The sequence below is a fragment of the Pteronotus mesoamericanus genome, unplaced genomic scaffold (genome assembly GCF_021234165.1).
Source record: "Pteronotus mesoamericanus isolate MK-2021 breed Mesoamerican mustached bat unplaced genomic scaffold, CSHL_Meso_final contig_27, whole genome shotgun sequence".
Lineage (NCBI taxonomy): Eukaryota > Metazoa > Chordata > Mammalia > Chiroptera > Mormoopidae > Pteronotus > Pteronotus mesoamericanus.
In genome coordinates, this window is record NW_026555115.1 from 8,080,206 (window position 1) to 8,106,815 (window position 26,610).

The window sequence follows — 26,610 nt, forward strand, 5'->3', positions numbered from 1 at the left end:
AGGAAATGTAGTACTGAAACTTCAACTATAATAGAACTCCTTTAATACATGCTTACCTTTTATATTAATATGGAACAAGGGTCTGATTCGTTTGCATCCTGTAGTATGACACTGAATCTTAGAGTTTTCCACTTCTATGGATATATATTTAAATCTGTTTAATTTGATTTGTTAGACACTACTTAGTTCCTTTGATGCAGCCTTTAGAAAGAGAGAATATTGAATATGAGAGTATTGACTTAAAAGAAAAATGAAACATTTGGAACTGTGTGTCCTTTCCTCATGCAATTGTGCTTAGACACCATGCCCCCCTTGCTGAAAAGGAGTAAAATGGTGACCTTTAATGCCTAAAGAGCCTCAGAGAATGTCAGTAGTGGCATGGAACTGAACACAGAACCAACATGTCTTAGAGTTAATGGATTCCCCAGCTTTAATTTAAAATAACATTCTGCATTTCATTCTTTGTTTCTGCATGCTTTGATACTTATTAATACTTTTAAATGAATATAAAAGTCCTCCTTTAGAAAGTGATACATTAATAAAATTTTGAAATGCTCCCTAGGTTTGAACAGTTGGCCACAATAATGGACTATTCTCTTCCTGGCAGATAACTTTTAACTAATTTAATCTAACCTACTCCCTGTTTTCGTTATCTTCTAAATGACACTTATTTCAGTGAATGATACGGTATTCAAAAACTTAGAATTATCCAGTATGGATCATCTTTGGAGAAACAGGCTTTTTTAAATCCTTAAATCATTCATAAAAACAAAAACAAAATTGAGTAGAATTTTAAAATCTTGCATTTGTTGGGAAGAGCATAAACCTATTTTAATGTTCTAAAATTTCAGAGACCCTATTTTGAGGGTCATGAATTACATGGGTTAGATGTGATGAACAAATTGTATTTCAGTTGAAAGAAAGATGATTTTATTGTAAAAAAAGACTTCCAGATTTGTTCTGAGAAATTCTTTTAGCCAATTCTTTTCAGTTTCCCCAAGAAAAAAATAGTGAGTTCATGTTTTGGGTGAGTTATAAAAATACTATATTTAAATATCCTTAGACATATTTTATAATTGAAGTGTTTTTTTGGTCATTATCTTAAGTATGTGCTGCCCTTTTTGCCACATCATAATATCTGCTTTCTGAACCTTGGCAAATGTTTCTTTCTACTGGAGGACTCTGATGATTTCTAACCAGGAACTGCTTGTATGCATGTTTCACTCTTGTAGTTCTATAGCCCTTAGCCCTATTCTGTAGCATTGTGTATAAAAGGCATCTAATACACTTATTAAGCTGTTTCTTGGAGGGGGCTTACAATCTTATCATATTATCCATACCTGTTGAATTTCATTCTGAGCTCCTGTGAACTTTGATTATAGAAGGAACAATGGTTCTTTATTGTAATTGGGAACTGATATAAAATTACATGGCCTCTGAGGATAGGTTTTTTTTAAAAAAAGCTCATTCTGAATTTTGTTTCCTGGATTTCAGTTTTGTGAAATCACTTAATGTGGGGAGTAATTTTTACAATTGCCCTTATTTATATTTGTCTTTGTTGTTATGCAGAATTGTCCTACCAACCATTTGAATTAAGTTAGATTATAATATTTTTTCTTCTCATTAGAACCTCAAGCAACATTTCTGCCTTTGATTTTGGTAGCAACATCAGGGACAGCTACAGAGCATCTTGCTCTCTGTGAAATTTCCTCTTAATTTAATTCACTTAACAAACTTTTTACTTATACATATTTTCATATAGACATTTTTCATTACATGTAACTTTGTGGGATTTCCCCACCTTTGTTATTCTTGAATGAATGTGCTTGCATGGAGATGTTGATAACTACTTGTAGTAGTGATGCATGTTTGTCGCATTGTCTTTCTCCTTTATTACCTCTTACACATCAATTTTCTCCTGTTCCTATTGACTAACTGTGCTCCCCTCCCACTCCCCAACCATCCAGGCTCTCTGCTGCCAGTGACTGCAGTCAACGTGGTGGAAACCAGTGGAACACGAGGGCTTTGTCCCCACCCCAGCCTGTACATAGAAACTACACTGACTTTGTCCATGAGCACAGTGTGAAGAATGCAGGAGTCCATCATGATGTTCATTTTCCCAACCATGCAGCCATGACTGATATATGAGTGTTAAGCCTCTTAGGCATTGGGACTCTTTCTCATGAAAGTGATGGAATACGTTCTCTAGTGTTTATAGAGGTTTGATCACATTAGGAGAATTTGGGAGATTATTTTATATTGAATCACTAGTTGTGCGATGGTTTTAGTAACTGAATTCTCTGAAAGGGAAAAGGATCTGAGGAAGCTCTATGCCATCAATGATAATGACAAATGTTTCTGTGTGAAAGGGTATGTATATCATTGTAATTTTGGAAAGATTTTTCCAAACCTTTATTTTAACATGTTAACATATCACTCACAAGGTGTCCAGGAGAAGGTTTGTGTTTATGAACAAGCTGCCCATTTTCACGCCACCCTGTGCTATCCAAATAGATGGATGTTAAAAGTCTCAGACACATTAAAAGCACACTCACAAGGTACCATGTCCTGGCATGATATCAGTCTTTAATGGTATTTTTTCTAAAGTGACCCATGCCTTAATTTCAGTTAAGTGCCTGAGATTTTATACTTTTAATTAATATAATGTTTCATTAAAACATTTTTTTAATAAACACAAGTATTTTAATTTACCAAAAAGGTCTAGAAATCACAGTAATGTAACTCATGTAGAGAGATAAATCTGAGTGGCCCCTTTGCATGATTCATCAGTTAACCAATGGTTAACTGAACGATTCCATTACTACTGAATGGTTGTACAAATTGAAAATGTATTTACTTTCGTCTTCAAGTTTTTCTTTTATCTCATATAACTGATAGATTTCCCAGGTTTGCAATAGCCTCATAATCTGGCCCTGTACAACCTTTAAAATAAAATTCTGAAGCCAAAACTATATCACTTTTAAATGGGTTGTATATATTACTATTTTTGGTCCTTTATGAACTCCAGAATGCAATTGTCCAAGCTCTTTGGTGTGATTCATAGAGGCAAAATAATGAGAAAAAGCACATATCTGATGTAATGGGAACTAATAAAAGGGAAGCATTTGCTTTAATTTTTTTATAGTTTTAAAAAATTTTAACAATTTTCAGACTTTTGAACTATAGTAATTTGAAGATACATTATAATTTGAGAATTTATAATACTTCAAAATAATGAAGCTTCATTATCAACAGCCTAACCAGCTTATCATCCTATTCACCGTCAGTCTTACCACTCTCTCCTAGATAAAAATAAAAGTTTCAGAGAGCTTTTTTAGTGGACTATTGGTTGCAAATATAATATAACCTGTTAATAGAAGACTTGTTAGCAAAACTAAATATTTGTAGGCAGTTTTTCATCATACATGTAAGGCATGGATGGTCAAGGTATTCATTAGTGCTTCCTCTAAATATGAACAGATCTATATCTTAAATAGCCCAGCTCCCCACTATCATTATTTTGTGTACTTAAAAATGGCCACTGCCCTGGCTGGTGTGGCTCAGCTGATTAAAGTGTCATCCCATAGACTGAAAGGTCACGGGTTTGATTCCTGGTCAGGGCAGATGCCTAGGTTGCAGATTTGGTCCCCTGGTCGAGGCACATACAAGAGGCAACTGATCAATGTTTCTCTCTCACATTGACTTTTCTCTCCTCTCTTTTCCTCCCTTCCCTTCTTTCTAAAATCAAGCATGTCCTTGGGTGAAGATTAAAAAAAAAATGACCACTAGTGTGTGTCTCTCCTAGTTATTTTAGACTTGATGTAGCTCAGGTTATCATTGTCAAGTATTGTTGATGGTGGTTTATTTCTTAAAAGAAAGGAATTTAAGTCATAACATTTTAAACACAGAAACCCTGGTCTGTGCCATTCAAGAAAAGACTTCATGGGTGTGAATATGATTAAGAACCTACCATTTCTGTAATAGAAACAAAAGAGGCATAATAATAACAAAGCTTTTCTGATCTTTTAGAAAGTCCCAAGGCTTAACTTCTCTTACTTTAAAATTAATCTTAAATATGAAGGTCAGTCTCATAGGATTCTTAGCAGAATCCTAACTGTGGGAAATGCGGGAGGATTGTCATTAGAGAGTAAGATCTTCAGTTTATATTGAAAGTGGTCGTATCGATACTTAACAATTTGAGTTAATACTGTTAGATTTAAGTAAAATCACATCATGATTTTTCTTCAAAAACCTTATTATATAATAGTTCATTTGTAAATTCCTGATAATAGAAACTGGAGGGATGATGGGGAGAGAAGGCAGCAAAGGAGGTGGAGGGAAGTAAAGGGATAAGACAGGGTAGTAGTAGAACCAGATTTGTCTATATTACAGAAATTCCCATATGGTCAAGGATTTCATGTCAAATATTGTGAATACTTCTTGCTATTGATATTTTTAAGATGGATATTTATTTTTCTAGAGCTATGAAGAGTTAATAGGTAGCTCAACCTAAATTAAATATATAGAGCCTACTTAAACTCTGTATTTTATTGTGCTTAAAAGGCCAGTGATCATACATCCTAGATTAGGGAACTAATATCACTATCCTTTTAATCAGAGGAAGCTGTCACCACAGAACTTCAGGATCATGTGATCCAATTTCCTTGCCTTGGCTAATTTTATTTAACGTAACTAATTTTCACATCTTAAATTAGGTTATGCTTTAACCTAATGGTTATTGAAAGGAAAACTTACAGAAACACAGCCAAGCTAGTGACCTTTCCACTTCCACACATGAAAATAAACGAGCTTTTTAAAAAGGTCATTATTTCTTTTGCTAGTAAAAACATCAGTGGTGTTACCTATTTCTGATAATAAGCTAAACTTTCTGACCTTGATAGGGTAAGCACAGATATACTTTTAAATGAATTTACAGAGAAAAACAAACTATTTGCCCTACTATATACATAATATGTCTATATTTTAAAAAGCAGCTAGCATACATTCTAAAATTATAATATCAGTATAATTCAAATCATCTTTTTTTTGAGAGAGAGGGGGCTTTTTAATTTATTTAAAATGCTGACCCAGAAAATTTTATACACTTGGGTGAATCTTTATTGTTAAAATTGTTTGTGATGTAATAGGTGCCATGTACATAAGTCAAAACATAAAACTAAAGTGTCTCCTGAATGGAGGGTGGGGCGACAGCTTGTTTCATAAGGTAAAACAATTAGCTGAGCCCTAATTATGGTGATTTCTCTTTATTTACTAGGTTTTTGCATTTTTACTTGCTTAGTGTGCTAATAATTATTTTGGTTATAAACTTTGCTTTGTTACATTTATCTACTGTAATATGTCATGCATTTCATCTTTCTCTTGCCAAAATGGGAAAGAGATGAAGGGGGGTAAGGAGTGAAGGAGTATGGTGTCTTTGGGTTTCAAGTGGAAGAATGTTGTGGAGATGATTGGCTTCACAAGCATAAGAAGACTAATTATCAACTTTGATTCCTTTAACTTCCATATGTATTCACAGAGGTAAACTGAAAAAGGTGGGAAATGATTGATTTTCCCCCATTAGTACAGCTTTCTTTGATGGTGGAAGTGGTAATCATTTGAACCATGTTACTTTTAACTGTTTTGGTTGGGACATACTCTTAATTTCTAAAACATAGTTATTGCTTTGAAAGGCCACTATTTTTTGTCTTAGACTTTGAATTTTGGGTTTGAACATAATATCAAGTTCTTTTTTTATATCCTTTGTATGTAGGGCTTGCAATATACATGGATTTGCAAAAACAAAATCATCTTGCACCAGTAACACTTAATCTTTTTACCACCACATATTTCCTATATTTTAATATAAATTACACCACAATTTAATATATATTGTTCTTCCTCCTGGAATTGTTGTGAATGCTTGCATATGAGATGCTTTTACATAAGAGATATGTAAAGTACATAAAGAGATATGTTAAGGTACTTTTGAGATGGGGATACTTCTGTCTCTGTCCCTGTGTGTGTGTGTGTGTGTGTGTGTGCCTCTGTCTCATATATAAAATGTGATTTGTCATATCCTTTTTAGATACTGTGAGTCATATGAATTTATATATAATAGTTTTTCCTCAGCTCCCTTTTTTTGAAGAACATAAAAATTTCTCACCCTGTTCATATATTGGGTTGGCCAAAAAGCTCATTTGGTTTTTTCCATAAACTGGCTCTAGTAGTGCATAGTTACCTTTAACCTTTAGATTGTACTGTGACAGCTGTCATATCAGGGTGCATTAAAAAAACATCAAACCCGGTGAATATTTAGGTAGCCATCTTGATATTGAAGATGGAAGAAGATACACACCATTTTCAGCATATTATGCTTTCTTATTTCAATAATGGTAAAAGTGCAACTGAAACACAAACAAAGATTTGTGCAGTCTATGAAGAAGAATGTGTCAAAAGTGGTTTGCAAAGTTTTGTGCTGGAGATTTCTCGCTGGATGATCCTCCACGCTCAGGTAGACCAGTTGAAGCTCATAGCAATCAAATTGAGACATTATTAGAGAACAGTCAGTGTTATACCACACAGGAGATAGCTGATATATTCAAAATATCCACATCAATAAAGTTATTGGTGAAAATGAAAAATGTCGTTTATTTTATGGAAAAAAACCATATGGACTTTTTGGCCAGCCTAATAAATTAACTTTTACTTTAGTCACATGAAATCATTGTGAGAATTTTGTCCTGCTCAGTTGACATTAACCTTGGTGATACAGATACTAGGACACTAAGAATGTCACTTTCAATAGAAAGTGTGTTATGTAATATCATTTCTTCAATTCTTGACCATTGCTTATGTGCAATAAACTGTAGCTGCTTGGAGCTCTTTGGGCTGGTGGGGAGGATTTTATATTAGCCTTCTTAGAGAATTAGTGAAGAAAAGATTTCAAAAGAAATTGGTGAAAGGAAAAAAATTTTGTGGCTTTTTTAATGATACATTTTTTTATTTTTTATGTCAAAGCAGGAAAACAAGTGTTCCTATTTTTCCTAAAGGAATTGTTCTTACAAATTTTTTTATTAGAAATTACCTAAGCCTCCATGTTCCTAACAACAAGCTGTGGCCTTAGCTCTAGGTGATGGTGCTTGAATGAACTTTTTACATTTTGTTTCTGAAAACTGGCCAACATTTTGTTTATACTGGCATAGAGAAGGGATATCTGACTCGGAGAACAACATTCTCCAAGGAGCATGACCGAAGACTCCCTTAATGGTGTAATAAACCTATACTTCTTCCTCTTAAAAACAGGTTTATCAGCTGCAGGTCTTATTTTTGTTGGGAGGTAATTCTTGTTTGTTTTGTTTTTAACTACATACTTTTAATAAAGAAAATCAGATTTACCAGTGTATGGTTAGGATTTGTAAGAATTTGCAGATTACTTAATAATTAGTTTACTGACTAATGACTGATTATTGATATTAAATGAATATTTTAAATAGGGATGGAATAAAAGAAAAGAATGAGAGATAAGAGATGATAATTGGAAGATATAGCCTGATTTACCTTGTGGAACTAGTCAGAGAAATTATGGAGAACATTCCAAGATATAAAATACCATTACACAGAAGAGTTTCATAAAACTATGTTTGTAGCCCAGCCATTAGCTCCAGGGATTAATTAATTATAGGCTCTCCAAGAGTTTAGAGATAGGACCTATATTTAACAATTTACATTAATTCTTTTTGGGGACACCACCACCAAAAACTGAAAGTTTTTAGAAAGACCTGGGAAATACAGGTACCCTAGAAAATCCAGATTATCAATTTGATTTGAACTTTACAGATTTGTTGGAGCAATAGCAGTTAAAGGTATTTGAATAGGCTGGAAAGGCATTGAAGTCAGTGTGAGAAGTTTGGATTTGGTAAGGAGGCCTAGGTCAATATTTGCAAATTTTTAAGTAAAAGATTTTAGGCATTTTGTACTAATACTCTTTTTTGATTCATCTCATTATTTGTTGAACACCTACCAGAGTACCTACCTCTTTACACATAATCACTTGTAATTACTTCTTGGCAGGTACCCTCAAACTTCTTGACCAGTGTTGGATACATCTGGTTAAATTCAACTCTCTACTGTGTATGCAGTGTAGATGGTGAATATGCAATGTCACTTTGTTGAATGGTCTCACTTTAAATTTAGGCCTTTAAGCTCAAGTAGGCCTTCAGTGCTGCCTGAAATCGTATCACTCTTTATTCATTTTCCCACTATGCTGGCAGCTATTTCTTTTCCAAACCTCTGTCACCGCCTCACTTCTGTCTCTTTTCTCCTCACTCTCAGCTAATGAACTTGTATCCAGTATTTTACTGAAAAAAGAAGCAACCAGAAGAGATCTTCTGTACACACCCACCATTTTATTAATTAACTTGCCTACATTTGGTCATATATGCTCTGCTTTCCCTTCTGTTGCTCTAGATAAGCTGTCCATGTTCTTATTAAAAGGTCCATGTCTCCACCTGTCTACTAGATCTTGACTTTCAGCCACTCAAGGACGTCATTCAGCAATTCTGCTTTCTTGTTCTGTAGCATCAGTTTTCCCTCTTTACTAGAATATTCTCATCACAGGAACAGCCTATGACATATCATTATTTAAAAAAAAAAACCCTTCCTGAATCCACCTCTTCTTTTGACTATTGCCTCATTTCTTTCTTCTACCAATAGCAAAGCTCCTTGTAATGAAAGAGTTGTCTGTCCTTCCTCTGTTTTTTCTCACTGTATTTTGAACCCATTCTAATCAGACTTTGTTTCTGCAAACTAAGCTAATAAGTATGGTTGTGCCGGCCATGCACTGCATGAGTGCCACATTCAAGACAGTGATCCTATATTTATGACAACAGTTTTCCATTAGGTGGCACTAAATTTCATGTTCTCATAAAATCAGTATATTATATGATAATTTTGCAAGAGATGGAAGTAAAGTGTCTTCAAGAGGGGCATTGCTTTAATCCATACAGAGGCTCTGTATTGTCTAGTAGTGTTATACTATTGTTACACCAAAATAGCTTTGTTCACAAATCACCTCCACATTCTACACAATGACCTTCAGTCAAGTTATTGGCATTCAAAGGAGTTGCTCACTTCCTCCTTCATGAAATGTTTTCTTCACTTAGCATAGGGACACCATTGTCTTTTACTGACCTCACTAGCCATCTTTTTTTAGTCTCCTTTGTTTTTTTCTCCTTATGTCCCTAACCCCCTAAACTTTGTCTTAGGACCTTTTCTGTAATAACTCATTTTCTTGGTAATCTCATCTAGTGTTATGATTTTAAATATCATCTGTACACTGGCAATTTCCCATTTTAGATCATCAGCCTGGACCTTTCTGTTTCTAAACTTACATATTCAACTGCCTGTATAACATTTCTATTTAGATATCTAATGTAAGCATCTTAATTTATAAAAACTTTTTGAAATAATTTTATGCTTATAGAACAGTTGTGAAGATAGTGCAGAGAGCTCTCACAGCCTCTTTCATTAGTTTCCCCTAATGTTAACATCCTACATAACAGTGGTACAATGAGACCATTAACAAAACTAAGAAATTAACATTGGTACAAGAACACTAAATAAACTGTGGACCTAATTCTGATTTCACCAACCTTTCCACAAATGGCCCAGCATCTGAATCAAGATCCTATGTTGTTTTTCTTCTGTTTGTGACATTCAGGCATTCCATTTCTTTGATGACCTTTTGAAGAATACTGATCAGATACCTTGTAGTTCTCCAGTTTGTATGTATGTATGTATGTATGTATGTAATATTTTCCTATGATTAGATTGAGGCAATGGATTTTGGGGGGGAAATACGAGAGAGTCATGGTACTAAGACATCTCAAATTTAATATGTTCAAAAGGGAACTACTGACTTTTTCTTATCTATAGTTTTTTCTAGATCAGTAATTGGCAGTTCTGTTTTTCCTGTTGGTAGCCCAGTATGTCACAGGTTCCACTTCAGACTAACTGAATCAGAAACTCTGGAGGTGAGGCCCAGCAGTCTGTTTTAACATGCCCTCCTGGAGATCCTGATGCACACTGAAGTTTAAGAAGTACTGGCTTAGATCCTAGCACCTAATAATCTGTTTTCAATTGATTTTAGAGAGAGAGAGAGGAAAAGAAGGGGAAGACATTGATCTGTTGTTCCACTTAATGCATTCATTGGTTGATTCTTGTGTGTGCATTGACCAGGGATAGAAACAACCTTGGTGTGTAGGGATGACCCTCTAACCAACAGAGCTACCCTGCTAGGGCCTAATAATTTCTTGATTCTTCTTTGTCTCTACTCATTAGTCAGTAAATTCTGTCAGTTCTTTCTCCCAGATACAATCACAATCCACCACTTGTCACCATCTCTTCTGCTCCCACCCCTGAAACATTTACTATTGTTCCCTACCTCTTACCTGATCTCTCAGTCATTGCCCTTGCTCCTCTGCTATCTCATAGTCCCTGCGGCAGCCACGGTTAACTGTAAGTTAGATCACAACATTACTCTGCCCAGACCTTTCAGGGGTCCTCGTCTCACCCACAAAATCCAAAATCCTCATCTTGACAAACGTTTTTCCCATCACTTACTTTGTACTAATCTTGACCTTGCTCACTTGCCTCCAAAGACTTGCTCAAATATACTAAGCATGTTCCCTCTAAGGATCTATCCTTTTCCTTCTGTCTGCATATTCCTCTCTCGAATGTTATGGTTTGTTCTGACACCTTTAGGTTTCTTATCAAAGAAGCCTTTCCTGACTTCTCTGTGAGATAATCGTGGGCCCCCAATCCTCTTTACATTCCCCGTCCCCATTACCCTGCTTGGCTTTTTATCAGCTCACTTCACTTTACATATTATATGTTTACTTGTTTGTCATCTCTGTATATTATTCAATAGAACGTAAGCTTTGTCACAGGAGAGCATTTATTTTGTTTATTCTTCTACCCCCAAGGCAGTGCTTGGCTTAGCACTCCATAAATATTAGTTGGTTGATTGACTGAATGCCATGTGTGTCTTGGCACGCTTGGTGATACAGAAATAGTCAAAATGCTGTCTCTGGCCTCAAGAAATATACACTTAAATTGTGGAGATTGGCAGTTTTACAAATAACCTATAAAAGTGCTAAATCCTTAGGCAAGCTACGTCATAGAAGAGATTGACTTTAAGAAGCTTCCTGACATTTGCATCAGGTTTTGAGGAATACATAGAATCAGGAGCACTGGTTGGCTAAATCATTTTGGACTAAGAGCTATACTATAGCAAAAGAAAATTTTAAAGTAGCAAAGTGAAAGCTATAGTTGGATGTTGAGTTTGAGTAATGAATATAGAATCCTTGGAGAGAGAGAGTAGTAATGACAGTTGACATTTGAGTGCCTTTGTGCCTGGCATTGTTCTGGAGGTAAAACATTTACTCCAGCAAAGCATTTAGTCATAGGAATCTGTAAGGTATTTAAGCCATTGAAGAAAGTAGGGCATAGTAAGTGCAGGTAACTTGTCCAGAGTCACATTACTAATACCATACATGGTAAGGCTGGGCCCCAAACTCAAAACAGCTTGGTCCTAGAGCTCAGACTGATATATTCCATCCAGTATAATGCTTGGTGGGGCCTACACTATGGAGAATAAGTAGGAATCTAATAACAGTTCTGCTTTAGAAAGAACTCAGGATGCTAAGTGAAGAATGAATGTTAATTGGTGGAAGACTGGATAATTAAATATGCTGCATCCATGTTATTTAATTGTTAACAAATGAAGAAATTTCTACATGTCTTGTTACTGGAGTATGTCAGTGATACGCTGTTACAAAATCAAGGGAAGTGTCTGAAGTATGTTCCCATTTTTGTAAAAACAATCAAACCATGTGTATATTTGTAAATGCACATAAAATGGACCTTAATAGGTAAACTGAATTTTCAGAGAGAGAGAGGTGACATTGCTTTTCTTAGCTAGCATCTACTACTTTAAACAAGTGAAAACAAGATGTCCCAAAATGCAGTAAGGAACCAGACAGACTGCTTCAATTTATACAGGTAAGTGTCCATGAAAAGGAAGGAGATGGATGGAAGAGATAACATCCTTACATACTGCTTTGTACATTCTGAAGTAATGGATGTGTACTGAGACATTGCCTAAAGGCACAGATTGGACTGGTAATGTCTATACCTTAAAGACTTCTTAAGTGTACAGTTTATTGGTTTATAGTATTTCACAAAGATGTAAAATCACCACCACTATAATTCCACAATATTTTCGTCCCCAAAAGAAACCCCTGAGCCATCAGCAGTTACTACCTGTTCTCCCTTTCTCCTGGGCCCTAGCAAACACTGGCCTACTTTTGTGTCTCTGGATTTGCTCATTTTGGAAATATCCTATGAATAGAATTATACAATATGTGACCTTTTGTGTCTTTATTTAGCATAGTGTTTTTAAGTTTAGTCCATTTTGTACCATGTATCAATATTTGATTGCTTTTAATGGCTTAATATATATTCCCTTGTATGATACACGTTTTGTTTGTCCTTTCATCGATTTAGGGAAATTTGGGTTTCTACTTTCTGGCTCTTATGAATAATGCTACTACAAACATTTATGTACAGTAAGTGCTCATGTAACCTGGTAGGTAGGTTCTTGGAAATTGTGACTTTAAACAAAGCAATATATAATGAAACCAACTTTACCATAGGCTGGTTGGTATAAACAAGAGTTAAGTATCTGTGGCATATTTCTGGTCACAAAAATATAACCAAACTTCTAATTAAAGACACAAAACAATTTTAATATTAAACATTGAAGTATATGTGATCTATACATATTTTTAATAAAGAATAAGAACAGCAAAATTATTTTCCAAATGCTTATTCCAGTTCAGGGTTGCAGGGGCTTGGAGCCTGTCCAGGCAGCTCCAGGTGGGGCGCCACGCTGGACAGGACCCCCTTCCATTGTGGAACACGTGTGCACACACACACACTCTCACTCTCAGGCTGGCACAAGTTAGACACGCCAGTTCATTCAAGATGCACATCTTTGGGATGTGGGAGGAAACCAGATTCCCAGGGGAAAAAAACCCAAGCAGAACATGCAGAGACCATACAAACTCCTCATAGACAGTGACCCTGGTCAGAAATCAAGTGTTTTTTTTCTCATCAGTGTTAATGAGATGATATTGAGCAGAACAATGTTATTTGAGGAACTGCTGTGTACAGTTTTTTGTTTTTGTTTTTTAAATCCACATATGTTTTCAGTTCTGGGTTTATATATAGGAGTGGAATTGCTGGGTCATATCTGGGTTTAACATCTTGAACTGCCAAATTGTTTTCCAAAGTGGCTGCATCATTTGGCATCTCCACCAGCAATTTTATCTTTTTCATTATAGCTATCCTAGTTTTAAGGGTGGAATCTTGTGGTTTTGAGTTGCATTCTCAGGAGGCTAATGATGTTGGATATTTTTATATGCTTATTGGCCATTTGCACATGTTCTTAGGAGAATTGTTTATTCACATTTTTTGCCCAGTTTAAAAATTGGAGATAATTAACCTTTTATTTTATAGGTAGAATCTGAAATCCTGCCTCCTTTTTCTATTTATGTGTGTGCGTGTTTCTTTTTCTTTCTTTCTTTTCCTTTTTTTTTTTTTTTTTTTTTGAGACTGGCCTGTGTAGTCTTTTCAAACTACCAGTGTTTTACTTTAATTTTGTAGTTCATTATCACAGTGTATGTCCCTACCTATATTAGGTAGATTGTATAGAATGAAAACAAAGCACAGCAACAAATAACTCTTCAGTTTGTATGCAGCTCTTTTACCAGGATGATTCATCATTTCTCTGTTTAGAGAGGTAAGGTAAAAAGATAAAGTAAATATTATAGAAGTTTTGTATATAAGGTAGAATGCTCAGGGGTAAGTATGTACTTGGCTTTTACCAAATCCTACTTTTTTTATTCTCAAATATTTGTAGAGTATAATATCATATCTATTTATAAGTTTCAATGGACAGTTAAATATTTCTTGATGAAGGGGCAATAAGAATGTGCCATTTAAATTACATACATATTTTCCCAGGGAAGAGAAGAGTGGGTGCAGGAATTTAAGGAGTTATTGGGCACTGTGTGCTGGCAGGTTCATTGGTGTTTTGTTTTCTACGATGTAACAACTTAACCAAAAAATGCAGAGATAAATCCTGAAATGGTTTTTGCAGATAAGCTTCAGTCAGGAGAGGTATTATGTGTGATGTTACCTATGAAAATTTCAGTAGCAGCAGCACAGAAGAATGTAGTATAAGCATGCAAGGTGTGAGTGAGCCAGGAGCCACTTTGAGTCTTTATAACTTTAATGTGTCAACCAATTTTAAATGAAGACAAGAAATAAATGAATCCTATTATTCGGGAGTGGGAGCCTTTGTTTTAAGACAGAGGTTGGAAGAAAGAACTTTGCTGATATCCTCCACGAAAGATATTCCTTTAATACCACTCCCTTTGTTCACACTTTCTGTGCGCTTGTTCACACCCCTTCCTCCCTCTCTCTTCCTCCCCACCCCCGGCCCCGCCTTGTTTAGTTAGAAAAGAAATACATAGATTGAAAGAGGGAATGAATGGAATAAATTGTTTTCATGTGTCTCCTAACAATGAGGTGTATAAAGAAAACTAGTGTAGATAGACTTAATTAGGAAGATGTATTATGGTAAGCGTTCTGTGGGCACTAGGCAGAGGCCCAGTCATGTAGAATCTATGGTGGATTTTAAGTAAGGGTGTCCTGTAAGTGTGTCTTGATGCACTCTTTCAAAAGACATCTTTGTTGTATGGGAAACAAAAGGCAAGTATGGGTTTTTCCCACTGACTAGTTGAGTAATTTGCAGAGATTGTGAGCCATTACATCCAAATTCTTCAGTAGTTATTTTGAAGAGAAATAACATTCCCTTACATGTGCACAGTTACCACATACATTCAGGGAATCAAATATACTACTGTTACCTTATATTTACTGTCTATATTCAAATTTCCTGGTTGTCCTAATTTTGTCTTTTATAGCAACTTCTTTAATCCAATTTAGGATTATACATTAGCATTTCATTGTTAAGTATCTCTTTTTTTACTTAGTAATTTTATTATCAATCATACTTGTTAAAAATGACTATTTGTATTTATTTCATTTTAGCAATTATCATAGGCAAAAATGAAAACAAATGGGTTTATTTGATTCCATTTGTTGTATATCTTGAAATAGAGCATTCATTTTAGTGCTCTAGAGGTTGAGTCTAACCATATGTTACATGTAGCATCTTATAAAGGTTATTTTTGCAGGACTTATTTGTTGAGTATCACCCCAAATTAGATCTTTAATATTTTAAATTCTTTATTGTTATTCTATTACAGTTGTCCAGTTTTTCCCCCTTTGTCTTCCTCCACACAGCCCACAAACAAGTGCTGGCAAGGTTGTGGAGAATCCCCACATTGTTGTCCATGTCCATGGGTCATTCATAGATGTTCTTTGACTAGTCCCTTCCCCTTTTTTTCATCATTATTGCCTTCCGCATTCCCCTCTCATTGCTGTCAGTCTGTTCCGTGTTTCCATGCCTCTGGTTCTATTTTTCTCATTAGTTTATTTTGTTCATTAGATTCCTCTTGTAGGTGAGACTATATGGTATTTGTCTTTCACCAACTGGCGTATTTCACTTAGCATAATATTCTTCAATTCCATCCAGGCTGTTGCAAAAGGTAGGAATTCCTTTTCTCTGCAGTGTAGTATTCCCTTGTGTAAATACCAGTATTTTTATCCACTCATCTACTGATGGACACTTAGGCTGTTTCCAAATCTTGGCTGTTGTAAATAGCGCTCCTATGAACATAGGGGTGCATAAATTCTTTTGAGTTGGTGTTTTGGGATCCTTCAGGTATATTCCCAGCAGTGGATTCCCTTGGTCAAATGATAGTTCCATTTTTAATTTTTTGAGGAGGTTACATACTATTTTTCCATCATGGCTGCTCCATTCTGCATTCCCACCAGCAGCATACCAGGGTTCCCCTTTCTCCACAACCTCGCTAGCACTTTTTTGTTGATTTATTAATGATGGCCATTCCAACAGGTATGAAGTGATATCTTATTGTGGTTTAAATATGCATCTCTCTACGGGCTAGTTATGTTAAGCATTTTTTCATATATTTGGACCATTTGTATGTCCTCCTTGGAAAAGTTCCTTTGACCATTTTTTAATTGGATTGTTTATCCTCCTGGTGTTGAGTCATATGAGTTCTTTATATATTTTGGAGATTAAATCCATGTCCAATGTATTATTGGCAAGTATGTTCTCCCATACAGTCAGTTCTCTTTTCATTTTGATCATGTTATGTTTAGCCGTGCAAAAACTTTGATTTGATGTAGTCCCTTTTTTTTTAATTTCCCTTGCCCTAAGAGATAAGTCAGCAAAAATATTGCTGCATGGGATGCCTGAAATTTTACTGCCTATCTTTTCTGCTAGGACTATGTCTCATGGCTGTGGCTAGGATTTACTGTACTATATTGAATAAGAGTGGTGAAAGCCAACATACCCATCTTGTTCCTCATCTTAAAGGAAATGCTTCTAGTTTTTGCCCATTGAGTATGACGTTGAAAGTAGGTTTCTCGTACATGGCCTTTATTATGTTGAGGTATCCTCCCTCTATTCCCACTTTGTGACTGTTTTTTATCATAAAACGATGCTGGATTTTGTCAGATGATTTTTCAGCATCTATTGATATGATTTGATTTTATCGATGTGATTTTTGTCCATTTTATTTAGAGGATGTATTACATTTATTGATTTGCGAATGTTATACCATCCTTGTATCCTTAAGATAAATCCCATTTGATTGTGGTGTATGATCTGTTAGCATATTGCTGGATCTGGATTTCCAATATTTTATTGAGGACTTTAGCATCTATGTTCATCAGAGATATTGGTCTGTAATTTTCTTTCTTTGTCGTGTCTTTACCTGGTTTTGGAATTAGGATAATACTGAACTTGGAAAAAGAGTTTGGGAGTCTTCCCTCTCATTGAGTTTTTCTGGATATCTTGAGGATAGGTGTTAGTTCTTTTGAATGTTTGATAAAATTCACCTGTGAGGCCATCCAGTCTAGAGGTTTTGTGTGCAGGGAGTGTTTTGATTACTGCTTCAATTTCACGGGTTGTTACCAGTCTGTTCAGGCTTTCTGCCTCTTCTTGGTTTAGTTTTGGGAGATTGTGTGTTTCCAGAAATTTGTTTATTTCACCTAGGCTGTCCAGTATCTTGGCATATAATTGTTCATAATAATTTCTTACAATTATTTATATTTCTATGGTATTGATTGTTACTTCTCTTTTGTTTCTGATTTTATTTGGGTCCTCTTTTTTTCCTGATGCATCTGGTTAAAGGATTGTCAATTTTGTTTATCTTTTCAAAGAATCAGCTCCTGGACTCTTTGATCCCTTGAAGTTTTTTAGTCTCTATGTTATTTAATTCTGCACTGGTCTCAATTATTTTCTTCCTTCTGCTTATTCTGGTATTTGTTTGTTGTTGTTCCTCTAGTTCTTTTAGATGTAAAGTTAGGTTGTTTGAGATTTTTCTATCTTCTAAAAGAAATAAAAATTTTCTTTTTATAGGCCTATAATACTATGAATTACCCTTTCAGGACTGCTTTTGCTGTGTCCCACAAGTTTTGGGTTGTTGTGTGTTTGTTTTCATTTGTTTCCAGATACTTTCTGATTTCTTCCTGGTCCTCATTGTTAACCCATTCATCCTTTCATGTTATTCAGCCTCCATGTATTTGAATGTTTTTGAGTCTTGAAGATTCTAGTTTCAAGCCATTGTGATCTGAGAAGATGCTTCATATGATTTCATTTTTCTTGAATTTGTTAGGGCTTGTTTTGTGTCCTACCATGTGGTCTGCCTTTGAAAGTGATCCATTTGTGTTTGAGAAGAATGTATATTTTGCTTCTTTGGGGTGAAATGTTCTGTAAGTATTAATTAAGTTTATTTGATCTAGAGTGTCATTTAATGCCACTATATCCTTGTTGACTTTTTGTTTAAAAGACCTATCCATTGTTGACAGTGGGGTGTTAAAAATCCCCTACAATGACTGTATTGCTATTGATCTCTTTCTTAAAGTCCTCCAAAATTTTCTTTATATATTTAGGTGCTCCTATATTGGGGTGCATATATGTTTGCAAGGGTTAATATATATTAAATATAATAGTTAATATCAAATTAAATAATTTTAATATATTAATAATAAAAATATTGCTACCCCAGTCTTTTTTTTTCATGTCCATTTGCATGGAATTTTTTTTCCATCCCTTTACTTTCAGCTTGTATATATCTTTTGTTCTGAGATGGGTCTCTTGTGGACAGCATATATGCAGGTCGTGTTATCTTATCCATTCAGCTGCCCTATGTCTTTTGATTGGAGCATTTAATCCATTTACATTTAGGGTTATTATTGATAGGTACTTATTCATTGCCATTTTTTCTGTTGCACATGTGCTCCTCTCTCTCTATTTCTCCTCCTACTCCTCCTTCTTCTTCTACTTCTAATTTCTTCTTTTTCTTAAAGCAGTCCCTTTAGCATCTTTTGCAGTGCTGGTTTGGTGGGGATGTACTCTTAGAGACTTTTTTTTATTTTTTTAAATCTGCGAAGTTCCATATTTTGCCTTCCATTTTAAATGAGAGCTTTGCTGGATAGAGTAGTATTGGTTGCAGGTACTTGCTTTTAATTACTTGGAATGTTCTGTGCCATTCCTTTTTAGCTTGTAGTGTGTCTGTAGAGAATCAGCTGATACGCTTATTGGAGCTCCCTTGTGTGTTACTAGCTGTTTCTCCCTAGCTGGCTTTAAGATTCTCTTTGTCTTTAAATTTTGCCATTTTAATTGTGATATGTCTCAGAGTGGGCCTCTTTGGTATCATCTGAATTTAGAATCTCTGTGATTCCTAAACTTGCATGACTTTTTCCTTCACCAAGTTAGGGAAGTTTGGTCTCATTATTTTTTCAAATGGGTTTTCTATACCTTCCTCCTTTTCCTCTTCTGGAATCCTTATGATGTGAATGTTGTTACATTTCATGTTGTCCTGCAGCTCCCTTAAGCTATCTTCGTTGTTTTTGAGTCTTTTTTTCATTTTGTTGTCCTGATTGGGTGTTTTTTTCTACCTTGTCCTCCAACTTGCTGATTTGATCCTCTTTGTCCAGCCTGCTTTTAATTCTTTCTAATGTATTTTTTTCAGATATTTTATACTTCATTTCTACCTGGTTCTTATTCATAGCTTCTATGTCCTTTTTCATGCTGATATAGTTTACCTTAAGTTCCTTAAACATCCTTATAACCATTACATTGAACTCTGTGTGTAATAGATTGCTTTCCTCTATTTCATTTAGCTCCTTTTCTGGAGATTCCTCCTTTTCTTTCATTTAGGGGTTCTTTCTTTGCCTCATTTTAGTTGTTTCTTTGTTTGTTTCTGTGTATTAGATTGATCTGCTTTGACTCTGTGTGGTGGAGCGGCTTTATGTGGTAGTAATCCTGTGGGACCCAGTGATGCAGACTCCTTGATCTACTGATCTTTACGCTGTAGGAATGTCCTTTGTGCAGGTTATGTGGACTTTCCTGTTGTATTTGGGTCCTGATTGTTACTGGCCCATTCATTGGTGGGAACTCCCCTCAGTTGGCTAAGAGTTTCAACCCACACCCTGTGCTGTGTGCTGTTGTATAGATGGTAGCAGAACAAAGCAAAACAACACCAAGACAAGCAACCTCCCCCCAATCACAACAACATCAACAATAAAAGAGTGAAGAATAATATTCATGGAAACAGAAATAGTAGACAAAGGGGAAAAGGGAAAAGAATATGAGAAGACCTAAAGAAAGAAAAGTGATTATGAGAGTATTACTGAACATTGTCCCTTTGGGTGGGGGAGCCCCAGACACTATTACTGGAACAACACCCCCCCTTTTCCCAGGGTCCCTCTGTTCTAGGTTCCTTTGCCCACTGCCCTTAAAAATTATGGCTTTTAATGGCAGAATTTGGTGAAAAGGAAAGGAAGTATTTATGCAAAAATTATATAGGTTTTGATTAATGGCTAAATGTCACCCTTAAATCTCAAAACCCCTTTAAAACACCCACCGTTTAAAACACCCACCAACACACACAGTCCTGCCTTCTCCCCTTTGCCCTATCAGGTCAGTCAGGGGTACTGTCAAGGAGAGAACAGAAGTCTGCAACTCATCTGCACAGGCCTCCTGCTGTTCCCAGCACTATCCACTGCCTTGTTGTGATCTCCAGTTCTTAATTCAGAACCACGTGGCACCTTCTCCTGGCCTACTAGCAAGTGTCCTTTCTCCCCTTTCCTTCCTGCATGGTCTTTGCATTGTTCCCTCGCAGTGTGGAGCATACCATCTCTGCACTCTCATGCACACACACTGTAACTGGGGGAAGCTCCCTGCATGGCTTCTACATCTTGCTTTCCTCCTTCCTAAACAGTGGTCAAGGGAGCCCCCACTCTGCTCCCAAAACCACGTGGTCAAAAGCCTCTAGCATGGCTGCCACACGTGGGTCCCAACCCCAGTGGGAATCCTTCCCCACAACCCCATCCATCTCCAACTCCTTCAGCAGGTGCTGCAACCAGGGAAGCTGCCCCTGCCCAATTACATCCTGGGTTTAAGTTATATAAACCTTCCTGGTTAGCCTTGCTGATATGTAAAATAACCATCTTTGCATATGTGATATGAAGCTATCCTGCTGTTATTGACATGCAAAATGACTTTCAATGGCCCTGCTCCTTGTCTCCCATCCCCCAAGACAGCCCACCTTAGAGTGGGGGTGGGGAGACTATCCTATATTTTTCTTGGGCTCCCTGATTTCTGTACCTCATTACAAATTTCCTATGGGGGCAGGGGCAGGGGCTAGCGGCACCATGTTACAAGAGGAGAAAAGGAAAGAACTAATTAATACTAGTAATGAACTGAAAGAGGAAAACGGAGAAGGAACACAGGAAAAGTAACAAAAATAATAAAGGAAAGAAGAAGGGAACAATGGGGTAATCAAAGATAAAAGTAAAATAAGAGATATTGAAGAAAAAATAGAACACCAAAATAGAAGAAAAAGAAAAAATAGATAAAAAAATAGATAAAAAATAATTTTTTATAAAAGCTTTGGAAAAGAAAAAAATAGCAAAAATAATGGAAAAAGAACCAAATGGATTCAACTCGGTAGAGTTTAGTGTTTGCCTGCTCATTTCTCCTTTTGGATATGGTTCTGATGTCTGAGTTTTGTGTAAGCCAACAATCAGGTGCTGTCCATATCTGGCCCTCAGCAGCTTTTCGAAACTACAAATGATTCACAGTTTGTGGCTGATTCCTTTGGGCTTAGTTGCTCCCAGGATGGGCCAAGCTGCTCTGCAAAGCTGGCTGTTATCAGAGCTGGGTCCCGGGGTGTGTCAGCAAACGTCCCATGCCAATGCAGAATCTGCCTCTGTCTCTCTTTGCTGCCCTGCTGCCAATCTCAGACTATTCACATACCCAGCTATTTCTGAGAAGGCTCCTGGCAGAAACGGGGCTGTGATTCCTGGATCTCCCGTGGCAGGTACCTTTCAGATTTCAGGGAAGATGGTGGATATGTTCCCCCCACCCGCAAGCCAGTAGCGTGAGCCTGTCCAGGATTATTTATCTGCACTCCTTAGAGCAAAACCCGCAGTAGACCCCCAGAGCCCAGCTTTTAGATCTGCTGGGCATCGGGAGGGTGTTTCTGTTGCTCCCCCTAGAGGGGAAAGCGCAAGTCTGTTTCCCAGAAAAATGTATGGGTTGGCTGAGCCTTACAGGCAGTCTCTCACCCCTTGAGGCTATTTGTGTTGCTGTCTCCTCAGTAGGGGTTAAGATGCAGGATAGGAGAAATGAAAGGAAGAAAAAAAACCCAAACAAAACACCAAGACAGACAAACTGAAAGAAAGAAAAAAAACAATAATGCAGGGTGGAGGGAGTGAACAGGCTTCCAGAGGGTGTGGCTACTGGAATTCCAGAGATTGGGGGGGGAGTGAAGTAATTGCTTTTTCCCTGGGAGGGGCTGGCTCTTCTCTAGGTAGGTGGCTGATGTGTAGTTCATGTATGTCCTGGCCCCCAAAATCCCACAGCCGCTCCCCCAAGTCTGTCCCCAGTGCCTCCTACTCCAGCCTCTCCTTGTGCTCCTCTAACCCATGCCACCCTCCCTTCTCTGGGGCCCAAGATGAGTAGCTGAGAGCACAAAACATGCAGGGAAAGAACCTGCAGACTCTCACTGCTTGTTTTGCTGTGTGGTGGGTTGATCTCAGCACTGGTGGTCTATGCTTGGGACCCTGGTCTTGGTCCTGGCTTCTTGTCTCTCAGGGGAAGCTCCCACAGTTGCCCCAGCACCTCAGCCTGCTGACCTTGTGAATGGGGCTAGCCCCTTAAGATATCCCCACCCTTCCTACCTGTCTAGGGGTATTTTTTGGCTGTCCTTGGTTAAAAGTCTCTTTTTTAGGTAGCCTTCAGTTTAAATCAGGTGATTGTTGTCTTTAATTTTATTTCCAGTCTGGTTCTGGGAGGAGGTATGCGATCTATCCTCCTATTCCACTGTCATATTGCAGTCCTTGTTATCCTATTTTTTTTAAGCCCCCAAAAGGAGCATAACAATGGGACCTCAAAAACAAACAAAACTTGAAAATTAGTTGATGAGAATCTTTTACATTAGATTTTTATGGTGTTAAAGATTAAAAGTACCCAAAGTGCATTTACTCCAGTGGTTTCCAAATGAGTTTTAGCCAAGAAACCCTTCAAATTAAATCTTCCTGGGAGGCCTGGCTCGTGTGGCTCAGTGGATGGAGTGCTGGCCTGTGAACCAAAATGTTACTGGTTCGATTCCTGGTAAGGGCACATGCCTGGGTTGTTTGGGCCAGGTCCCCAGTTGGGGGTGTATGAGAGGCAACCTATTGATGTTTCTCTCACACATGGATATTTCTCTCCTTTTCCCTCCCTTCCTCTCTCACTAAAAGTAAATAAATATTTAAAATACCTATCTGGGAATTCCAGATAAAAGCCTATAAAAAAGTTATTGTGGGGAGAGCAAAACTCTACTACCTTTTCCATACCTGCAGATTAAGTCACCCACACATGTTTGGAGAATTCTTTGGTCTCTGTAGAATACATTTTGAAAGGTAAAGTAACTTGTTCGAAGCTGTACAGCTAGATGGTTGCAGAGACAGGACTGGGTCACAAATTCTTCGCTTTTACAGAAAGTCTATTTCTTTGTTTTTTTAACTCTGTCTTTTAACATGTTTCATAAAACTTTTTACTTGGGTTTCAGCCACAGGCATGTAATTGAAGCATAGTCTTCATTCCTTTAGGAAAGCATGGAACCTTCTAAACAATGGCCATTCCTTTTGTTTTAACTCAGTATTAAATCAACAAAATAAAATGCCGATAGCCTTTGAGCTTTCCCACAACAGACAAATTGGGTTGAGACTCTAGTTCTTTTTTTTTCTTTTTAAAGATTTTATTTATTTTATTGTTAGAGGGGAAGGGAGGGAGAAAGGGAGAGAAACATCAATGTGTGGTTGCCTCCACACGTCCCCTACCCAGTCAGGGTGAGAGTCTAGTTCTTTAAAAAACAAAATAACCTTGGCTGGTGTGGCTCAGCAGATTGAGTGCCAGCCTATGAACCAAAGGGTCATGAGTTCAATTCCCAGTCAGGGCACAAGCCTGGGTTGCAGGCCAGGTCCCCAGTAGGGGGCACTTGAGAGGCAACCACACATTGATGTTCCTCCCTCTCTTCCCCTCTCTAAAAATAAATAAATAAATAAATCCTTTTTAAATAACTTAGAATACATTTGGTCTCTGAATGTAATAATGTTCTTCATTTCATTTTCCTGTTGTTTATTGCTAATGTATAAACACATTTGATTTTTCTATATTGATCTTGTATCCTACAACTTTGATGAGCTATATTATTGCATCCTAGTTTCTAAATTTGGATAAGGTTTTGCCCTGGCTGGTGTGGTTTGGTTGGTTGGAGCATTGTCCTGTGCATTAAAGGGTCACAGGTTCAATTTCCAGTAAGAGAACATACCTAGGTTGTGGGTTTGGTGGTCAGGGTGCATACGGGAGGCAACTGATCAATGTTTCTCTTTCACCTCGATGTTTCTCTGTCTCTCTCTTCCTTCTTCTCTCTCTAAAATCAGTAAATGTATCCTTCAATGAGGATTTAAAAAAATTAAATTTGGTTATTTTTTTTTAAATTAAATTTGTTAGGGTGACATTGATTAATAAGTATATAAGTTTCAAGTGTGCAGTATTATAAAGCATCATCTATATATTGCATTTTGGGCTCATCACCCAAAGTTTAGTCTCCTTCACAATATATTTGACCTCTTTTACCCATTTCAACCTTTCCCCAAACCCCTTCTCCTCTATTAGCCCCCATAACTGTTATCTTTGTCAATGAGGTTTGTTCCTTTTGTTTGTTCATTTGTTGCTTCTGTTTTTTATATCCCATATATGAGTGAAATTATATGATTCTTGTCCTTTTCCATCTGACTTATGTTGCTTAGCATGATTCTCTCAAGATCTATCCATGTTCTTGCACATAGCAGTATTTCATCTTTTCTTACAATTTTTCCATTGTACATATATGTATCACATATTCTTTACCCAGTTGGAGGACACATATGCTACTGTGACTAATACTGCAGTCAGCACAGGAGTACATATATCTTTACAAATAAATGTTTCCAAAATTTTTGGTTACATACCTGAAAGAGGGATTGCTGGTTCATACAGTAACTCTAATTTTAATTTTTTGAGGAACCCCCATACTGTTTTCCATTGTGTCTGTACCAATTTACATTCCCACCAGTAGTGTATAAAGGTTCCTTTTTATCCATATCCTCTCCCACATTTGTTATTTCTTGTATTGTTGATAATAGCCATTTTAACAGGTGTGAAGTGGTAACTCTTTGTGGATTTGATTTACGTTTCTGTGATGGCTAGTAAAGGAGCATCTTTTCATTCTTCTGTTGACCATTGTATGTTTTTTTGGGTAAAATATCTCTTCAGGTCCTCTGTCCACTTAAGAAAATATTAATTTTTTTAGAGATACAGAGGAAGGAAGAGAGAAACATTATTGTCCCACTTATATATGCATTCATTGGGTGATTCTTTTTTTATTTTTTATATATATTTTATTGATTATGCTATTACAGTTGTCCAATTTTTTTTCGTCCCCTTTATTCCCCTCTGCCCTGCACTGCCTAACAACATCCCCGCCCCTTAGTTCATGTCCATGGGTCATACATTTAAGTTCTTTGGATTCTCCTTTTCTTATACTATTCTTAACCTCCCCCTGTCTATTTTGCACCTACTATTTATTCTGCTTATCCCCTGTACCTTTTCCTCCATTCTCTTCCCTCCCCCTCCCCACTGATCTCCATATTTCTGATTCTGTTTTAATTGTTTGCTTACTTTGTGTTTGTTGTTTTAGGTTCAGTTGTTGACAGTTGTGAGTTTGTTATCACTTTACTGTTCATAGTTTTGATTTTCTTCTTTTTCTTAGATAAGTCTCTTTAACATTTCACATAATAAGGTCTTGGTGATGATGAACTCTTTTAGTTCTACCTTACCTGTGAAGCACCTTATCTGCCTTTCTATTCTAAATGATAGTGTTGCTGGATAGAGTAATCTCGGAGGTAGGTTACCTTGCCTTTCATGACTTTGAATACTTCTTGACAGCCCCTTCTTGCCTGCAAGGTTTCTTTTGAGAAATCAGCTGATAGTCTGATGGGAACTCCTTTGCAGGTAACTGTCTCCTTCTCTTGCTGCTTTTAAGATTCTCTCTTTATCTTTAATCTTGGGTATTGTGATTATGATGTACCTTGGTGAATGCTTCCTTGGGTCCAACTTCTTTGGGACTCTCTGAGCTTCCTGACTTCCTGGAAGTCTGTTCCTTGGCCAGACTGAGGAAGTTCTCCTTCATTATTTGTTCAAATAAGTTTTCAATTTCTTGCTCTTCCTGTTCTCCTTCTGGCGCCCCTATGATTTGGATGTTGGAACGTTTAAAATTGTCCCAGTGGTTCCTAAGCCTCCTCATTTTTTTGAATTCTTGTTTCTTCATTCTGTTCTGGTTGAATGTTTATCTCTTCCTTCTGCTCCAAATTGTTGATTTGAGTCCTGGTTTCCTTCTCTTTACTGTTGATTCCTGGTATATTTTTCTTTATTTCACTTTGCATAGCCTTCACTTTTCTCTCCATTTTGCGACCATACTCCACCATTTCTGTGAGCATCCAGATTACCAGTGTTTTGAACTGTGTACCTGATAGGTTGGCTATCTCTTCATGGCTTAGTTCTATTTTTGGAGCTTTGATTTGTTCTTTCATTTGGGCTACATTTCTTTGTCTCAATGTACCTATTACATAGTAAAGGGCAAAGCCTTAGGTATTCACCAGGGCAGGACAACCCTGTTGCTGCATTGTGATGCTGTAGGTGGGGGAGGGGTCTGAGAGGGAACAATGCCTTTGCTCGGCTCTCAGCCAGCTTTCAGTCATTTCCCCTGCTACCCATAGGCAAATTGGGCCTTTCTAGTG

At 36.9% G+C, this 26,610-nt stretch overlaps 1 protein-coding gene across 2 annotated transcripts in view; it reads left to right on the plus strand.

Moving 5' to 3' along the window:
• Positions 1-26,610, plus strand: part of EPB41L5 (erythrocyte membrane protein band 4.1 like 5) — a 146,125-nt gene that overhangs the window by 67,444 nt on the left and 52,071 nt on the right. Inside the window, exon 17 of one of the 2 annotated variants that reach the window (XM_054575010.1) lies at positions 1,968-5,854. The exons of the other annotated variant lie outside the window; for it this stretch is intronic. Coding sequence (XP_054430985.1) covers positions 1,968-2,148 — 181 coding nt within the window. The 3' untranslated portion in view covers positions 2,149-5,854. Of the gene's footprint in view, positions 1-1,967; positions 5,855-26,610 lie in introns of those variants that run through there. 2 annotated transcript variants of the gene reach the window in all.